Here is a 20,424-nt window from a genome sequence, read left to right on the forward strand (position 1 = left end):
CACCCATTCACTCACATTGGTGAGACAGTGATGGAATGACATTTCTCCAAATCTGATCCCATGAAGAATAAAAGCACATCGACACAATCAATAACGAAGCTTATAAAGATGACGCAAGCGTTCACGCGTATAGCAGCTCAGGGGAATGTTTATTGTGTGCTAGTTTGTGCAAACAGTGCTTTATTCAAAGCAAAAGCCAAAGCGGAATAAACATCATAAACAGATCTGGATCAAACTAGAATCCACAGTTCACTAGTCCTCCGATCGGTCGTATATATATCAGACTCAGGCGTACATTTACAGGAAAAGAGTAGGAAAAATAATGGTCATATTTACACTATTAATTTACAAAATATAATCTCGTATAAAATGCATATAATCTGTTTTTCTGTACAAACGTGTCATTTACATTCAGTCGTAGCTCCATTCTTGAGGTAGAGCGTTTATGCTTTTTGGTCATCCTCGACGGCGCTAAGAGCCCAGCGGTGATGTGGGAAAGCTCTCTATCGTCCTATGATCGTACGGCTGCTCGTAAACGCTCGCGTCCGGCTCCAACGCGTGCTCCTCGTCCAGATCCGAGTCGGCGTGAAGCGCTGCGTACGGATTCTCGTGAAGAATGACGCCGTTATGAGCGCAGAGCTCCTGCTGCGGCCGCCACGGCGCTTTCCCAAACGTACCTGAGACCACAGGCACACGCGCTCATTTATTATTTATTTGTCACTGTATTGTGCATGCACTTCTCATGCTTACTGTACGTATTTCCTGTTTGCTGGTTGATGAATATCTGCTCAGACTCACCCATATATGATCCAGAGGAGCCCAGAACACACTCTCCTCTCTCACAGTCCTCCACACAGGAAGTGTCGGGCAGCTGCAACATCATGTGATCGAAGGGCTCGAGGGCGGAGCTGCAGGTGTAGAACTCGCGCTTCCTGCTGCAGGAGGAACCGGAGCCGACGGGCCGCTGCTCTGACACACATGCTGCATGAGATTGGAGGAGGTCAGGATTAATCACAAATACGCAGGCGGTACGGCACATGTCCTGCGCACGTTTGCGTCACTCACCGCTGTAGGTGTCGGGCAGATCCGGGCTGTAGTGGTTGCTCCGTCTCAGCAGTGAACCCACCGGCCCTTGATAATGGCAGAGCAGGGGGTCAATCGCTGCCTCCATGTCCGCTTCACTTCCTGTGTCCAGCTGGCAGAGGCCTATGGGAGGAGAAATGGTATCATATCAGTGAAAATACTATGGTAAAAAAGCTCCCATATTATATACAGCGAAAAGCTGCAATAAATCTTACAGAAAAGTTTTATTACAGTATAATATTGTTGAATGTACAGTTCTTGGAAATGAAAATGTCATCTTATGATAATAATTTACATCCCCAGAATCACATTTGATGGTAAAATTGAGATACTATTATAGTTTTTTTATGTGTTTTTGCCATATTTATTTATTTTTTTAATATTTCTATATTTTTTATTATTATTATTATCATTATATTTATTATAATGAGTTATTTTTCATTTTTTATTTTTTTAATTTTAATTAAAAAAATGATTTTGTGTTTTTGTTGTTGTGTTGTTGTTATTTTTGTTATTTTATTAGTTTTTTTTAATATCTATATAGTTTTCATTTTTATTTCAGCTGTAGTTTTATTATTTATTTCATTTTTAATTTAATTTCAGCTTTAGCTTTAGTTATTTAGTACATCAAATGAAACAAAAAAAAATTAGAAATGTTGTCTTGGCACCTACATGAAAAGAAAATTTTTTTTTTATTTTATTTAAAAACAAAAAACAAAAACAAAACACACATTTAATTTAATTTAGCAACTTTTACGTTGTACTCTTAACTGTAACAGCCCTGGTTCAGTACATTATAAAGATTTTTTAAAAAGCCTTATTTTAGCCATTACACTATTTTTTTTACTCCAAATGTTCTGTTATTTTTTTAAGTTAGTGCATCCATGCTGTCATTTTCTTACAGTAAAGTTCTGGAAAACAGAACATTGTACTGTAAATTTCACAAACTTTTTTTGTGCATATTATTATTATGAATTAGTTTTGAGTTTTTATTTTCGTGTTTCATTATAATAAAAAAAAATTGTGTGTGTGTGTTTTTGCTATTTTATTTGTTTTTTATACCTATATAATTTTCATTTTTATTTCAGCTTTAGTTTTATTTATTTATTTTATTATTTATTTATTTCATTTTTATTTCAGCTTTAGTTTTAGTTATTTAGTACATCAAATGAAACCAAAAAAAATGGAGAAATGTTGGGACCTACATGAAATAAAAAAAAATAATAATTTTAAAAATATTTTATTTTAAAAATCACGTTTAATTTAATTTAACAACTTTTTTATGTTTTACTTAACTATAAAAACCCTTGTCAGTACATCATAAAGATTAAAAAAGCCTGATTTCAGCAAATATAAAGACATATAAAGACATATAAAGACATATAAAGACATGTCTTACTGTTCATGTCTTTGGGCGGCATGTAAAATCCCCCCATGGATGAGCTGATGTACTGATGGCTGCTGCCACTCTCAGATGCCATGTACCCATCCTGCCGCTCCGCTAGCGTTCCCTGAGACGACAGGTAGCTGGGAATATCCGCCGGGAGATTCGTCTCATCTAAACACAAGACAGAATCAGATTTAGCTGCATTACACATCACAGCTGCATTATTAGCATCTCATGTCGGGTCAGAACTGACCTGTGTTGGTGACGCTGCAGTCTTCATTGCGTCGGCGTGTGTGATAAATGATCACCACCCACACCAGTGAGGTTCCCACCACGCAGCACACCACAGCGATGATGACAATGCCCACCGTGGTCCACCCGTCCTCCTCTGTTCCCCGGCCGGCAGCCGATCCCAGCGCTCCGCCGCCCGCCGGCCCAGAGTCGCAGTTTGGGTTGGGCAAGACGTCCAGACGCACGTTCCCTCGCTCCGTGCCCAGCGGGTTGGACATCTCGCACGTGTAGGTTCCGGCGTCTCCGTCCGCAGCGTCCACGATGATCAGCAGCTGGTTTCCTGCTGCGAAGAAGTGCCGTTCAGTCACCTGTAGTGGGCTGTCGTCTTTGGTCCAGTTGAGTCGGGGCGGAGGACTGCCGCCCGCAATACACTGCAGCACCGCCGTCTCGCCCTTCACCACCGTACGGTCCATCAGCGGACGCAGGAACGAGGGCGTCTCTGCGGGAGCAACGGGACGTTATTCCATGTCATATGTACATAAAATGACATTAAAAAAATTAAGAAAATAAAAAATTGATAGAAAAACAGGTATAAAGCTTTTCTAATAATTTCAACATATTTTTTTATAATTTTATTTAAAAAAATTAATTAAAATGCAAGAGTTGATTACTACATAAGAGTGTCGATTACACAAATTTTATTAATTCATTATTTACTTTAAATCTTAAAACTTTAATTTTGGCTTTGTAAAATAATTATTTTGTTGTGTCACTAGTAATTTCACTCTTTAAGAATGATCACTTCTGACAAACACATGCATACTCTTACCCAGCACTGTTAGCGTAGCGTTAGCAGAGATGGCACCGGCCGTGTTTTGCGCAGTGCAGCTGTACACGCCGATGTCCTCCGTCTTCACGTCCACAATGAAGAATACGTCGTCTCTTGGCATGACGTGCATCCTCCGCTCACGGGCCGCTGGGAAATCCGTCCCGCCGTCTTTCTGCCAGGCGATCTGAGGGGACGGATGTCCGCTGGCGGCGCACTCCAGTCGCGCTGTGGCTCCGGCTCGGATCGTCAGATCCATCGGCATTTTGGTGAAGTACGGCAGCACTGCAGAGGAAAAAACAGATTAGAGATTGTTAGATTAGGGAAATCTAACCTTGCAATTAATTCCGTAATGCATTTGGGACAGTTTTGACTTAAAAAATACATAAAAATATTTTTTAAAAATGCATAGTTTTTAGTATGGGTATGAAACTTTGCACATCCGTTACGAGCTTCACAATACACTTTTTTCAGATTTTTTAATATTATTAACAAGATAACAATATATATATATATATATATATATATATATATATATATATATATATATATATATATATATATATATATATATATATATATATATATATATATATATATATATATATATATACATATATATATATATATATATATATATATATATATATATATATATATATATGGATGTAATTGTGTGAATGTGTGAGGCAGAACACTTACTGTGGACGGTGAGTTTGGCTTTGATGGAGTATGAAGAGCCGAAGTGGTTGGAGATGACACACTGGTATTTTCCCTCACTAGTAAACTCCACATGGCGCAGCTGCAGTGTGGTCGTGTACTCGGTGACCTCGCTGACTTCCCCGGCCTGAGAGCGCAGGTGAGCCTGGTTATGGATCTCGGCGTCGTTCAGGATCTCGTTGTCTTTCTTCCAGGCGAAAGTCATCGGGGAGTCGCTGGAACTGGCCGCTGAACAGACGAACGTCACATTGGTGCCTTTGATGGCCGATTGTGTCTCAGGCTGGACGGTGATCTGGGGTTTGGGGAAATCATCTGCAAAGCACAAAAGTCAAATATTAATTGCTTTTATTATGTTTTGTATTTTGCCTCAATTTTAATTTAGCTTCAGTTTTTAGTGCTATTTTTTGCACTATTCAAAATGTTTCTGAAAGAAGTGTCTTCTGCTCACCAAAGCTACATTTTTTAAATTAAAAATACAGTGAAAACAGTAATATTCTGAAATGTTATTACATTTGTAATATGTTATTACATATTACATTACAATTTATTCAAATTTTATTTTAATTCATTGTAATTTTATCAAAAATAATAAAGTGAAAACAGTAATATTCTGAAATATTATTATAATTTAAAATAGATGTTTTCTATGTGAATATATTGTAAAATGTAATTTATTCCTGTAATGCAAAGCTGAGTTTTCAGCAGCCATTACACCAGTCTTATATTAATTTACACAAATGTTATTTTAATTAATTCTAATTTTATAATAATAATAAAAATAATAAGAGTAAAAAACAGTAATATTCTGAAATATTATTACAATTTAAATGGGTGTTTTCTATGTGAATATACTGTAAAATGTAATTTATTCCTGTGATCAAATCAGAATTTTCAGCATCAATTCTCCAGGTCCTGTCACATGATCCTATGGAAATCTTTCTAATATGCTGATTTGCTGCTCAAAAAACATTTCAATGTTGAAAACCCAATATTTTTGTGGAAACCATAATACATTTTATTTTTGAAGATTCACAGATGAATAGAAAGTTCAACAGAAAAGCATTTATTTGAAATAAAAATGATCTATAACATTATAAATGTCTTTACTGTCACTTTTGATCAATTTAATGTGTCCTTAATGAATAAAAGTATTAATTTCTTTCAAAAAAAGACACAAACACAGTTTTATGTAGCAAATTCACAGCAGTTTTGATTGAAAATATGAACAGAACTGCTTCTATGCAGTTTCAGGAAATGGAATCACGAATAAGATGTTTTAAAAAAACGGGCCCAAATGAACCGGAGCGCTGGCTGAAACTCGCCCACTCACCGCACACAAACTCATCCTGGGCGACGGCGAAGACGCTTTTGCCCTTCAGCAGATGTGGATGGGCGCAGCTGGCGTTCACCAGAGGAAGGAAAGCATGTTCGGCCACCCATGGAGAAAACCACTTGAGCTGGCAGTCGCACAGCAGGCTGGATGTGTTCAGGTGCCTGACGGGGGGAGAGACACATGAATAATCACTGCAGGTTCACGAGCAGCTTTAGTGCAGGAGCAGAGATTCATACGTACAGCTCTGTGAGCTTCTTCATCTGAGAAAACGCGTTGGCTTGAACCGACATGATGGCGTTGTTGCTCAAGTCCCTGTGATGTGAGGACAGAAGAGACGTTTAGAAACCTAACAAACACAAATCGTCATCAAACGTTTAAGATCTGAAAGAGACTCTCACAGCTGCTCCAGCATGTCCAGGCCTGTGAAGGACTTCCTGGTGACCGACCGGATACGATTGCCTTGGAGAAACCTTGAGAAACAGAAACGAATGGTTTCAGGAGAGTGTTTCCTTCTATGCAATGATACTAACGCTATTTAGAGCATGCGAATCAATTACTAGTGCTGTTGAGCAATTCAAATTCAATTCAAGATTATTTCAAGTCATTGTGTTAGATAAGAAAAGCATTTAGAAAAAAATGATTTGACATATATAATTTAATTTTTATTTTAATGAAATTATACTCTCAATATGAAACTAAAAGCGGAAGGTGACAGCAAGTCACTGTCTTGATGAGTGAGTCATTGAATCATTCATACAACTATTTCATTCAAACGGCTTCATTCAGAAATTAAACAGAATGAGTCAGTGAATCATTCATTCAACTGATTTGCTAAAATGACTGTCTGAATGAATCACTGACTCACTTGATTTGTTCAAAACGGTGGATTCATTCAGTAATGAATCACCACTGTGTGTTTCTAGAAGATGCTCAGTTCTGCTGTGGATTTGATTAAACTATTTTCATGTGCAAAATTGAGCAAAACAGACTTTACATCTAAAATGTAACACAAAATTAACATTGTTTATTGAACTGTATTAAATCAATATCATATTTGCAATGGTGCAGATATTGGGGAAACACTGCACTCTTGCTGGTGTGATATTGCTATACGATAGATATATATAATTTTTGGCACTCATATCTAGAATTTTAGGCTTATTCTAATCACGCAGTCAGTCGGCTTGCATCATATTTGTCAGTGTAAGATGAAACAGGTCTGTACATCAAATGTGTTCAACTGACAGCTCTAAAGAAATTATATAATATCGTAAATAATGAATAACCAACTAAGATCACTCACAGTTTCCTCAGATTGTCCAGAGCAGAGAAAGGGCCGTTCATGTCCTCAATGGTCCATGAGATCTCATTATACTTCAGATCTCTGGAAAGGGCGAGAAATCAGAAAAACCACACCGTTAAAATCCACACCCAGAAAACACGTCAAGAAAGAGTCGTAAAGCTGCTGCGACCAAATGTAAAAAATGAGCTCGCAGCAGACCAACCGGAACAAATCCTGACACTGACACAAACAAATGTATTTAATTTTATGTAAGTATCTGCTATACTGTTATAAAGATCTCATTGATTTACAAGCATCAGAATTTTATCATATAAATATCAGATTCTGCAGCAAATAGCATATTTTGTTTTGTTTGAGTCTTTCCCTAGGTTAGTCCCAGACTAAAATGCAAGTCTGAGCTGTCTCAACTGAAAGAAACTTGCACTGATAGAACTTAAAATATATCAGTGCCTTTGTTTTGTCTGAAGATGGACACCAGGCCAGGCCTTTGTTTAAAACTGAGCTGAGCTGTTTTTTTCCTGCATATTCTCACTAAATCAGACTATATGAGCCATAAAAGCCTGATGATCAAATATGATACAAAACACACATGCAAACTTTTTTCTAGATTAGGTCTAAAAGCACAATAAAAGAAATATTGCATTAAAAAATATTTTTTTTCTTCTGACTATTTCTTGACTATAGAAAGGATTAATATCATTCATATCAAAGATCAAAGTGACTGCTGTGATGCAGAAGTTAAACTCACAGCGCCTGCAGGTTGGCGAGGCCTCGAAATGCTCCGTCAGCGATGAAACTGATGCGGTTGTTTCCGATGTGGAGCTGCTCGAGGACGCTGAGTCCAACAAAACTGCCTTCCTCCAAACGGCTCAACTGGTTCCAGCTCAGATCGCTGACAGACAGACAATGAAAATATTAAGTGAAGCATTCAACACTACAACTGTCAGATTCGCTTTAAATGTCATCCATTATGAAAGAATGTAAATAAAGAACTAAATCACACATCGTGCTTAAAATGTTTGCTAAATGAATTATAATAGATAATAAAAATAGCTTCAGTCTTTAGATCAGACACACAACATAAAAAGAGCTGCAAAAGAGCAACACGTTTCCCATTTCCTACCTTGCGCTGTCCCATGATAGGACAGGTTAGGAAGAGAGTATCTTTGAGAGTAAAGTAGACTTACAGCTCAGCGAGTTTCTGGCAGAACTCCCATGCGTCGGGTTTGATGCGGCTGATGGTGTTGTGTGACAGATGGAGCTGCTGCAGCGTCAGGAGGCCGTAGAGCCAGCCTTTGCTCACTTCCGTCAGGTTATTGTACTCCAGCTGCCTGCTCACAAACACACACACCTCATACACGAGTTCTGGGCTGAACGTACGCTTATCAAGAGTGGGACTTGTCTACTCACAGGACTTCCATGTTGCTCAGACCCCAGAAAGCACCGTCCATAAGACGCGTGATGCCGTTCCTTTGGATCTTCAGGGAGCGCAGGCCGTGCAGCCCGTGAAACGTCAGACCCTCGATGCGCCGCACGCGGTTCCTGCTCAGCTCTCTGTCAATCATAAAACAGTGGTCAAAGAAAAGTACGCGTGAGGACTGATGGCATGAGACGGATGTGAGCGCGTCACTTACAGGTGCTGCAGGTGCGGCAGCGAGAAGATCTTGGGCGGGATGGAGCTCAGGCGGTTTTTGTTGAGTTTCAACACCAGCAGCGAGCTGGAGAGATTACTGAAGCAGCCGTGCTCCAGCGTGGAAATACGGTTATTGTTCATCAACCTGCAGAAACACAATTCAAACACAGATGCATGACATGCTGAAACGTCTGCTTGACTGGTTCACAGAAGCTGTAAGCACTGATAGATCTGGCAATAGAAAATAAACTACTTCTACTGCGTCACACAAGAGCTTAAATTAGTCTAAAAAAAAAATGTAAACTAGTCTTAACTTAAAAAGCTTAAAAAAAAAAAAAAGCCAAATGAGCCTAAAGTAGTCTAAAATCAGCTTAAACTAGTCCAAAACAGCTTGAATTCAACTTTAAAATGGAAAAAAAAACAAAAAAAACAAAACACACTAGTAAAAAAACAGCCTAAAATGAGTTTAAACTAGTTTAAAGGAGCAAAAACTGCTTTTACAAAAGTTTAAACTAATCGAAAAACCTAAACTAGTCTAAAAGAACATAAACCTATCTTTAAAAAAAAAGTGTAATCTAAATGTGAAACTTAAACTAATCTAACAGAGCTTAAAAAAGTTTTGAAACAAATTAGTCTAAAATGAACTTAAACTCATCTAAAGCAAAACAAATCAAAAAGATCATAAAATGTGTTTTAAAAGTTTAAACTAGTCTAAAATTATCTTAAACTAGTCTAAAGGAGCATAAACGACTAAAAAAAGTTTAAAGTAATTAAAAACCTTAAACTAGTCTAAAAGTGCATAAACTAATCTTTAAAAGAGTTTAATCTAATTGTGAAGCATTAATTACTCTAAAAAGAGCTTAAAGGCTTAAACTAGTCTAACAGAGCTTAAATTAAACAAACGAAAAGTTTAAAAATGAGCTAGTCTAAAATGGGCCAAACTAGTCTAAATCCAATCTGAAAGACCTTAAACTAGTCTTTTAAAAGCTTAAACTAGTATAAAAAAAAAGCTTAAACTAGTCTGAAAGCTCAAGGTGAGCACTGAGGAGTGACACAAAGAGCTGATGTGAGGCTCCTGGCGGTTTCTGGAAAGCAGGTCAAAAGAGAACAGAAGAAGGACTCACAGGTTTTTCAGAGGAAGAGGAGGAAAAGCCCCGGCGCGAACCTCCATAATATTGTTGTTGCTAAGGTCCAGCGTCTCCAGGGCGACCAGCGAGCTGAGCCGCTCTGCAGAGATCCTCGAGATCCTGTTGTTTGCTCTGAAAACACAAGCAGAGGCATTTCAGAAAGCAGATTTGAGCGCACAGGTGAATAGCGTCGCTGCACGCTTCACAACAGCTCAAAACAGCCGTTGGGTTCAGAAGTGTGTTATTTGGTTTATAAGGCAATTACTAACAAGGTATTTAAACAAGAAAAAAACCCTGCCAATTACGTGGATGATGAAGCCCATTCCCTCAGTGAAAGCGCCGCTGACGAGCCCAGCAATTTCCCGAGCTGCACGCCTCCTAAATTGCAGTGCAGGAGCTGCTTGTGTTAAAAACACGGAGGGCACAGAGCCGCCTTTGTGTGTCAGACACGCTGAAAACATTCCCTGCAAACGCAAGTCTAACCCTTCTGACAGTCTCACACACTCGGTTTGTGTTTATACGGGTGAAATTGAGCATAACTCAACATAAACACAAATGACGACATGGCACATACATATGATCGTTAACACTCACTGAAGACACTACATTAGTCAAGAGACAAAAACATCTGTGCAGATAAACATGATGAAAATCATCTCAAATAACTTTTTCAAGATACAGTAACTTACAAGCTTACTTAGTCTAAAAGACCATAAACTAGCCTTAAATGTAAAGCTTAAACTAGTCTAAAGGACCATAAACTGATCTAAAAAAAACTCAAACTAGTCTAAAGGACCGTAAACTAGTCTAAAGAACCATAAACTGATCTAAAAAATAAAAAAAGCTTAAACTAGACTAAATGAGCATAAACTACTGTAACTGAGTATAACCTAGTCAAAGTTTAAACTAACTGTAAAACTTATACTGGTCTAAAGGACCCTTAACTAATCCACAGTAGCATAAACTAGTAAATGGGGCATAATCTAGTAATAATATTAAACTGTAAAACCTATACTAGTCTAAAGGATCATTAACTAGTATAAAGGAGCATAAACTAGTAAAATGGAGCATAATCTAGTCACAAAGTTTAAACTAACTGTAAAACCTATACTAGTCTAAAAGACCATTAACTAGTCTAAAGGAACAAACTAGTATAACAGAGCATAATATAGTCTAATCTAAAGAACGACTAGCTAGTCTAAAGGAGCATAAACTAGTTTAATGGAGCATAATATAGTAACAAAGCTTAAACTAATTGTAAAAGCTTATACTAATCTAAAGGACCATTAACTAGTCTAAAGGAACATAAACTAGTATAACGGAGCAAAACCTAGTCATAAAGCTTAAACTAATTGTAAAACTTATACTATTCTAAAGAACCATTAATTAGTCCGAAGAAGCATAAACTAGTATAATGGCAAACAATCTAGTCACAAAGTTTAAACTAATCGTAGAACTTATACTCATTTACAAGACCATTACCTAGTAAAAAGGAGTATAAACTAGTATAACGGCATAAGTTTAAACTAATCTTAAAATCTTAAAACTTATAGTGGTCTAAAGGACCATTAACTAGCATATAGGAGTGTGAACTAGTATAACAGAGCATAAACTGCAAACTAATCGTAAAGCTTAACTTAAAAAAAAAGAGCTTAAAATATATATAAATATAACTATATATATATATATATATATATATGTATATATATATATATATATATATATGTATTATTTTTTTTTTTGTTTTGTTAAATCTGTGTACAACACAAAACACAGATTCAACCCTCAACTGCCTGACATTTCTGGTTCTCATTTTCAGCTCAAGGCAGAAATCTGAACCTCTAATATTCCTCGTTCCCATTTAAGAAAAGCCCACAGTGAAAAATAAACACCTTTCAAAAAAATCAAGGCATTAAATCGTGTTGTTGAGCTGCGCACAGAGGCATGATGGGAAGTCTGTGCTTTTGTGAAGTGAAGGGGGAATGAGTCAAAGGTGTTGAGAGAGCGAGACAGATAAGACGCAGGACGTGCCGGAGCAGATCCTCTGGAGAGACAGACGTGTGAATGAAGCATCCAACGCAAAACAAGGAAGCCGAGAGGAATGTCGAACAGCTCATTTATGAACAATCAGGAGTCTCTGACCATAAAAACTTTTTTTCCATGTAAAAAAAATTAAGTTTGTCCCTCAGATTGAAAAAACAACAAAGATGTGTTTGCTTGAGGAATGTCAGTCTCACTTCTAGTTCCTGTTTATTACCTCAGTGTAATTCCTCATGAACAGCCATAAAATAACCAGACACACTCTCTGTGTGTCTTCAACATCTGCTGAGAGCGTGTGAGAGTGTGTGTGTGTTTTATCTCTCCCTCCTCCTCAGCGTTCAGACAAACAAGCGGCTCATTGTGTCTTTCTGCCGCACACCTCAAATTTGTTCAACCAATTTTCGGCAAATAAGGTTGTTACACGCCGTTAGTTTAATCAGCGTCTGAACGGCCCGGGGTATTTTTAGTGTCGCAAGCTAAATGACAAACCCGTTATATATGACACATTCTAAGAAAAACGCTCACGGTGAGATTGTTTCCACATAAAGAGGATTGTGAAAGCAGCGCTGCGAATGTTTGGCACGTCAGCGCGTTATGAGAGTTATTAGACACTCGCTGAATTTCACAACGCAGACACTTTCCACACCACCAGTGTGTGTGCGTGTGTTTCTGGCAGATGAGACTAAAGGGAAAGAAGTGAAGTTGGCTCTGAGATGAGCAGAGAAGAGCTCACACACGGTCTGAAACACATTAACTTAACTCAGTTTCAACATATTTTCCTCATGCTGTAAAGATCCTGCTGCAAACGTTAATGAGCAACCCAAATCATTTCACATCAGCACTGAACTTCATAGTGATTGCAGCTGCAAATTCAATGGAAAATGTTTGGATTTTCAATAATCATGTGGTTATGTGGACTATCTTCAGATAATCTGATCAATTAAGTGTTTTACAATTATTATATTTGCATTTATGCATTTACAGAACCTTATAATTTGCACAATGTGGACAATGCAGACAGAACCACTGAATCCAGTCCAAAAAATAAACAATACAGCATCACTAAGTGGATCAATTTTGGATGAATAAATCAAAAGTAGGGCCGTGCAATTACTCAAATCATGATATGAAACATTTCATGCTTTCTGAGTGCTAAGATGTATTTTAACCATTTAAATGAAATTTTAAAAAAATGAAAAAAAAAAAAAAATGGTAATTTAGGCAAAAAATAATATGGAATTTGGGGGAAAAAAACGTAACATTTCATAGAATGCTATTCTAAGATGCTTTGGATGCTTGGAACTAGATGAATATAAACTAACAAACTCATAATGAATGAATCAGTCTTACGTCTAATATCACACTTGAGCTAAAAACAGTAAAGTAACAGGCAGTTCTGACTCTTCTATGATTGGACAAGCGACACTCAAGTCACCATCTTTACTTGTTTGGAATGTGTCATTATGCATACTTTCGTTGTTCTCAAGTGTAAATAAAACAGCACTGCCTGCTGATAAACACACTAATATATCTACCACAGTATAAATGCAGTTGACACAGTTCTGCTGTTGCATACGAGAGAGAGTGAGAGCGAGAGCTGTACGAGGGTCTGGGGTATCGTATAGCTCGTGCCTCTTATTCAAACAGTCTCTCAGACTGAGCGTCTCTCGTCTTTGACCCTTCAGCCCACCAAAAACAAACGGCATCAGCTCCACAGCTGGGAGTAATTCGCTCGCCATCACCTCAATTAATTCAGCCATTTCACAGGAATTTATGGCCTTGAACAATTAAAGAGCCGTATGAAGCCACTGCTCAAGAGTAATTAGCTGGAAAATTCGACTGTTGGATTGAAGGACTGAGCTTTGATAGTAAATGTGTTACAACATTTGCTGCATGACATGAATACGGCATCATTTCTCAACCACCTAGAACATCCTAGCAAGTGCATAGGAACCAAGGAGAACATCCATCCATCTATCCAACTATCCATATATCGATACTTCTATTCAACTATCCAACCATCTCTCTATTTATCTATCTACCCATCCAACCAACTATCTATCCAAATATCCATCCAACTACCCATCTGTTTTATCCATTTATCCAACTCTATCCATCCATCCATCTATCTATCTATCTATCTATTAAGTATCTATTAACTATCAATTAATTTATCAACTACCCATCTTTCTATCCAACTACCCATCTATGTATCCAACTATGCATCCATCCAACTATCCATTTATTTATCAACTACCATCTATGTATCCAACTATCTATATAATCACCTACCTATCTATCTATCTATCTGTCTATCTATCCATCTATCTATCCATCCATCTTCTATTTATCAGCTACCCATCTCTCCAACCAACAATCTATCTATCCAACTACCCATCTTTCTATCCAACTATCCATCTATCCAACTACCCATCTATCCATCAACTCTCTATTTATTCAACTACCCATCCAGCTATCCATCTACCTATGTCTATCCATCTTGAGTCTTTATCCTCCAACTTCAAACTATTTTAATAATTATCAGACAAGATTTTGACAAGCAGGCATAAAACTGGTCCAATGTCATTCTAAACACGGAACTCAACAAAACCAAAGCACTCTGGATCTTAAAAGAGTCTCAGTTTGAGAGGCACTATGGTCGGATGTATCTGGACGGTGTTGTATTTAACACTGAGCGCTCAAGCTCAGATGACACTCCACACAGGCGCCGTCACAGACAACAGACCAACCAAATGCTGCCAAACTGTGTACAGCGTCCAAGAGGAAATACCACACACACACACACACACACACACACAAACACAGCTCTCACTCACTCGCACTGCTCAGAAATTCAGTCCAGACACTCTACACCAGGGAAATTAATATTTCATTATTCTGTCATTTTAAGTGTTACATTTTCAAGAAGATGGAATCTGCTGGAGGACTGTAAATAATCACTAATATGACTATAATGAATGAGACAATGAGAAATATTTCACATGAAGATTAAAACCAGATACAAACCATTTGGACTCCTGCAGATCCAACTCAGAGTTCTTAAATTTTTTTAGTTTGATTTGACCTCAAATCCAACTTTATTAATGTTTTCAAATGTGCCACTACTGGAAGCATACAGAACGCAAAAATACAGCCATTAGACAGTCAAACAGATAGCCCTGCCCCCAAATACACGCCATTGGTTGAGCTAGCTGTCGTCATGTTGGACCACTCAAACAGACAGATCAATGTTTTGAAAGCATCACAGTTTCACTCTTTAGTGCAAGTAAATCAAAATAAACCTTCATACTCACAGAATCAGACTGCTGAGGTTTCCAGCGTTTAGGCCCAATTCCGGGATCGACTCGAACTCGTTGTTACTCAGTTTTCTGTAAACGCAAAACCAAACGATCACACATGTAGATTTCATCCGTGACATCTGAGGGGAAAATAAAACAAAATCCAAAAAAGCACACTCACATTTCACTGAGCTGCGGCAGGCTGGCGAGCAGCGCTTCAGGAAACGTGCGTAACTTGTTATGGCTCAGATCCCTGCAAAAGAAAAACACAGCCATCAACACGCAGTTTCTGAACAGAATCTGTCACACGACTGAAGTCTGGACAACAAGAGGAGAAAATAAACTAGAAATACACAAAAAATGTGATACAAACTCATGCTACAACTCTTACATCAGTTCAACTCAATAGAAAATAGATTATTGCAACCATTTTATAAAACACTCTTAAAAATAAAGGTTGCAAAAGGGTTTGTTACAGCAATGACACAGAAGATACATTTTTGGTTCTCCAACTACCCATCAATCTACCTTTCCAACTAACCATCCAACTGTACAACTATCTATCCACCTATCTATCCAACTATTCATCATTCTAACCAACTATCTATCCAACTACCCACCTACCTTTCTAACTATCCATCCACCTACCCATCTATCCATCAATCCATCTATCCACTTACCAGTCGAACTATCTATCCATCCATCTATCTATCCAACTAACACTCATCTAAGTATCCAACTATCCATCTATCCACTTACCCAACTACCTATCTCTATCTATCCAACTATCCATCCGACTACCCATCCATCTATCCATTCACCTATCTATCCAGTTACCTGTCTATCAACTGTCCATCTATATATCCAACTATCCAACTACACATCCATCTATCCAACTAACCATCTATATGTCAAAATATTCCCAAATAATCTTTCGGTGAACAATTCTTAAAATATTTTTTTAAAATAACGTAAAGAATCTATTTCCACTATAAAGAAAGGTTTTATGGATGTTAAAAATGTTTTGAATAATGCTGGTAAGCAAACAGTTGATGGTAGTCACTGACTTCAACTGTGACTGTTCAGTTACCAACATTCTTCAAAATATCTTCTATTGTGTTCAGCAGAAGAAAGAAACTCATACAGGTTTGGAACCACTTGAGGATGAGTAAATTATGACAAAATGTTCATTTTGGATGAACTATCCACTTTATGGACGCCAATGAAAAACGTTTATTTTTAAGTGTCTACCATTTTGATTTTGGATTTTATTAAAATACAATTTATAACAACAAAACACTTTTGTGAATGTGTTAACACCATCATAAACATCCAGTCAGAACTGAGCAAAACTTCTGTTAGACTGATTCAAACCACTAAAATGATTCATACGTATCGTTTGTCTGAGAGTCTAAAGACTCTCAGAGATCAGGTCAAATGTATTTTGCAGCGTTTCAGGCCATGTTGATGTTTCAGGAATCAGTCAGCTGAAGGTTCTGGAGCGTCGCGTGAAGCTGCCAGACGCCTCCATGGCTCTCGACCCCCATCTGGACTCCATCAGCTCAAACGGCGAACAGCCGTGGGGAAAGTAACGACTGCTAATCTATTCGCAATGCAGGGAAAGTGCAGCGCCGCCTTTGATTTCCAACTGCAAATCATGTCCGTTTGTGGAGTTTCTGGCTCTGGACGGGCGTTTTACTGGAATCTCAGAGGTGGAGCGTTCACAGCCGTCCACTACATACAATAACATCACCAGCCTTTGTTTCTGCTGCATATTTGTGCTATCTAGCATCAATTTAAGCATAAAACAGATCTTTTATTCCTTTAAATGTTAATCACTCCACTCAAGATGTAAATATGAAGCTGAATAAAACAGGATTTCTGTGTAAAATCAGATTCATGAACTACTTTGATTTACACAGAAATTAGTTCTGCTGGTGATTTATGAATCATGCTTCATGCACAGATGTTTTAATCTCACTGAACTCGTCACATTCAACAGGAAGTGCTTCACAGAGATAAACCTGACATTCCCTCACACACAAACACATTGAGATATCACACTCTCTCTGTTATGATAAGACAGACGCTTCAGACTCTTGTTCAGTTTATTAACACTCCAGTTTATCACACTTCACATGTTTTCAGTGTCACTCCACTTTCTGCCATATCCATATTTAAATTCAACACACTTTCTTTGCAAAGTGTTGGTAATACTGACTACCATGCTATCAACAAAATACACTGCCAAATAGATAGATAAATTACAAAAAACATTACAAAATAGACATGCTACAAAAACGTTTAAAAAAAAAAAAAGAATAAAAATAAATCATTTCCAACATGTCCAAAAATAAAACATTTACAATAAAAACATGTCCAAAAAGGTGTGCAAAAAAAAAAAGAAAAAGTAAACTAATAATAATAAAATTCTTTTTTACAAAAAAAAAAAGTTCAAAAAATTAAAATATATAATTTGCAAAAAAAGTGGCTAAATATAAAAATTAAATACATTCCAACAAAAATTTGTCAAAAATAAAAATGCTGCCATTAAATCTTTTTTTAAAACATATTTAATCATATTTTTACACTTTTATTAATACCGACTAATCAATTTTCCAGTGTGAACTTCACTGAGTAAAAGGTGCGCATGGGTTCAGAGTTTAACTATGAAACTGAAGTGGTGTAAAACAGCTGCTGCCGTCTCAAACTCTCCACGGCACTGAAAAAACCCTCTGCTCTTTCCAGATGTAAATCATGAAAAGCTTTTTCCTTCTATTTTTCCATTCTGGCAGCGAGAGCCCTTCACAGCCAAAAAAACTTCAGGCCTCCATTTCTTCCTCCCTCCCTCCCTCCCTCTTTCTCTCTCTCTTTCTACACACCGACTCCTAATGGCTTCCATCTCTGGTTGGGTTTAGCTGCTAATTCAGCAGAAATAATGGGCCAGGGGAAAACAAAAGCTCAGGCAGTTTAATGCGTGAACATGTGCTGCAGAGCTGCTCATAAATTAGCATCACCTCCTGAACCCCTGGAAGCCCCGAGGACTCTCGTTCTCCTTCAAACCAACATCTAGGAGTTGGAGTCTCTTACAAGACGATCACCTCATTCCACTTTTTATGAATGCGATGCAACCGAAGTGAACGAGAATGAATGCAATTATAAGTTGCATGAAGAGAAAAGTGTGAAAGCGTTAGAAAGTGTTTAATTACAATGTGTTTGTTCTTCATGAATAAGATAACATATGCAAATGAAGTCCAAATAAAGTCCTGTGAGCCCCTACTGACAGAACAACAAGACACCAATTCATGTGCTAAAAGCTTCCTGCTGGATTCACTTCTTAAAGCTAAAAATCTGTCTGCACTTACAAAAAAAGGTAGTAAATTTCGCAAACAATTACAAAGAAATGGCTCCAATAACCTTGAGTTTACTGTTTTGACATAACACATATTTATTAATTTAAGCAAATTATTAAATTTGATTTATTGTATTTTTTTGGGAGTTTTTGTTGGAAACTATTTATTAACATTTTTGTGTTCTCATTATTTGTTGCTCAAAATATGGTTTAATTTCTCTTTCTCTAAATAATTTGTCTATTTTCACCACAGGCCATACGAATATATTAGGAATTTAAATTCCAAATAAATTTTACAAACAACTACAAAGAAATGCCAAATAACAAATTAATGAAGCATGACATGTTGAAGTAGAAAAACTGCAATAATCTTAATTTACAACTTTTTGAGTGTTTAAACATAACTGCCACTGATTGTAGTAAATAAATCAACTTGTTCTCATTATATGTTGATCAAAATATGATTTCATTTCTCTTATTATAGGACTTTGTATGTTTTAAAATACAGAACATGAGAAAATATTTGGAATTTCAAAATCGTGGTTTTGTTTAGATTTGGGGCCTTTAAACTGAACACACACACAAAAAGCAAAATCAATCACACTAACTCAACACTGAGTGTTTTGTACCACTGTCACTGTGCAGACGAAGAAAGTTTATATTTACACATTCACTCGTGTTTGTTTTAGTTGTTTTTCTGTACAAACCCATTTGTAGTCATTTATAAACCGCACCCACTGTTATGTTTTTTCTACGCTGTATGTTTTTTCCTCATATTTAGCTGCAGCTGAAACTTTGAAAGCGAATGTTTTGATGGTGTTCCAGTAAGAGACACACAAAGGATCTGAGGTAAAATACTTACAGACGCGTGATCCGCGCGGGCAGCCGCTCCGCGATCCTGCCGTGTTTTAATCCACTACAGTCCGCTAAAGATCCCGTACACGAGCACCCAGACGGACACGGCTCCGGTTCCGAGCGATCCGAGCCTCCGTGAATCGCTTTAAATCCCGTAACGTGAAACACGAGCAGCACGAAGCTCACAGCGCGAGCGGGCTGCGGCATTTTCACCCACAGACAAAAACTAATAAAAAAGTTAACGAAATCGATCCGTAAAAGTTTTAATTCCGCTCGAATGTGGGAAAGGACAAAGTTCTTGGCGGGTCCGCGTCAACTGAATCTCCTTTTCGCGTTTAATATCATGGGTAAACGTGCAGATATCAGCGCCTCAGCACCCACTCCATCTCTGAGAAACTTTTTTCCACCGCGCTGGAATCAGAGCAGCATTCCGCGGCGCGCGCTCCCGTGGGCGGAGACACCCGACGATTGCCGAAGGCCACAGCGAGAGGGATTCTGGGTACTGTAGTGCAGAGACAGATTGCGCGTTCAAAATCTGTAGACTATTTTCGCATTTTATAGGCATAACTTATTTTTTCGACTACAACTATATTGTATTAGCAATCTGTCATTAAAGAGTGAATGTGAAAAAATGTAAATGCTTTAGTGCTGTCAAATGATTAATCGCGATTAATCAAAATAAAAGTTTTTGTTTACATAATGTATGTGACCCTGGACCACAAAACCAGTCATAAGGGTCAATTTTCTTAAACTGAGATGTAATCATAATCCGAAAGCCGAATAAATAAACTTTCCATTGATGTATGGTTTGTTAGAATAGGACAATATTTGGCTGAGATACAACTTTTTGAAAATCTGTAATCTGAGGGTGCAAAAAAATCTAAATACTGAGAAAATCACCTTTAAAGTTGTCCAAATGAAGTTCTTAGCAATGCATATTACTAATCAAAAATTAAGTTAGGATATATTTACGGTAGGAAATTTACAAGATATATTTATGGAACGTGATCTGTACTTAATATCCTAATGATTTTTGGCATAATAGAAAAATCTTTGTTGTTGTCTATTGCTACAAATATCCCCGTGGTACTTATGACTGTTTTTGTGTCCAGGGTCACATATGTAAATACGCACACATACAGTATATATTTAAAAAAATATTTTCATGTGAATATTTATATTCATGTAATTGATTAAATATATAAACGTAACATATTTTTTTGAATAAATACATA

General features: G+C 37.3%; 1 protein-coding gene across 1 annotated transcript; it reads right to left on the reverse strand.

The window, feature by feature from the left end:
* Positions 1–132: 132 nt before the first annotated feature.
* lrig3 (leucine-rich repeats and immunoglobulin-like domains 3) lies at positions 133–19,680 on the reverse strand. Its single transcript, XM_051108552.1, has 19 exons — positions 19,197–19,680; positions 15,164–15,235; positions 14,998–15,072; positions 9,641–9,775; positions 8,518–8,661; positions 8,294–8,437; positions 8,071–8,214; positions 7,632–7,775; positions 6,884–6,964; positions 5,979–6,050; positions 5,821–5,892; positions 5,578–5,741; positions 4,230–4,559; positions 3,531–3,812; positions 2,724–3,200; positions 2,483–2,641; positions 1,066–1,206; positions 799–981; positions 133–677 (listed from the first exon to the last, which is right to left on the reverse strand). The coding sequence occupies exons 1-19, from the start codon at positions 19,394–19,396 to the stop codon at positions 472–474; spliced, it is 3,225 nt and encodes a 1,074-aa protein (XP_050964509.1). The 5' UTR covers positions 19,397–19,680; the 3' UTR covers positions 133–471.
* Between the last annotated feature and the right edge of the window lie 744 nt (positions 19,681–20,424).

Source organism: Labeo rohita, chromosome 4 (assembly GCF_022985175.1).
Source record: "Labeo rohita strain BAU-BD-2019 chromosome 4, IGBB_LRoh.1.0, whole genome shotgun sequence".
Taxonomy (NCBI): Eukaryota; Metazoa; Chordata; class Actinopteri; order Cypriniformes; family Cyprinidae; genus Labeo; species Labeo rohita.

Excerpts from the sequence above, each read along its gene's own strand:
- lrig3 (XM_051108552.1), bottom strand. The coding sequence starts at position 19,396 with ATGCCGCAGCCCGCTCGCGCTGTGAGCTTCGTGCTGCTCGTGTTTCAC. Across the intron at positions 5,742-5,820 it reads ATGAAGAAGCTCACAGAGCT|GCACCTGAACACATCCAGCC; the intron begins GTACGTATGAAT and ends TCCCCCCGTCAG. Across the intron at positions 1,207-2,482 it reads GCCGCCCAAAGACATGAACA|GCCTCTGCCAGCTGGACACA; the intron begins GTAAGACATGTC and ends CTCCTCCCATAG.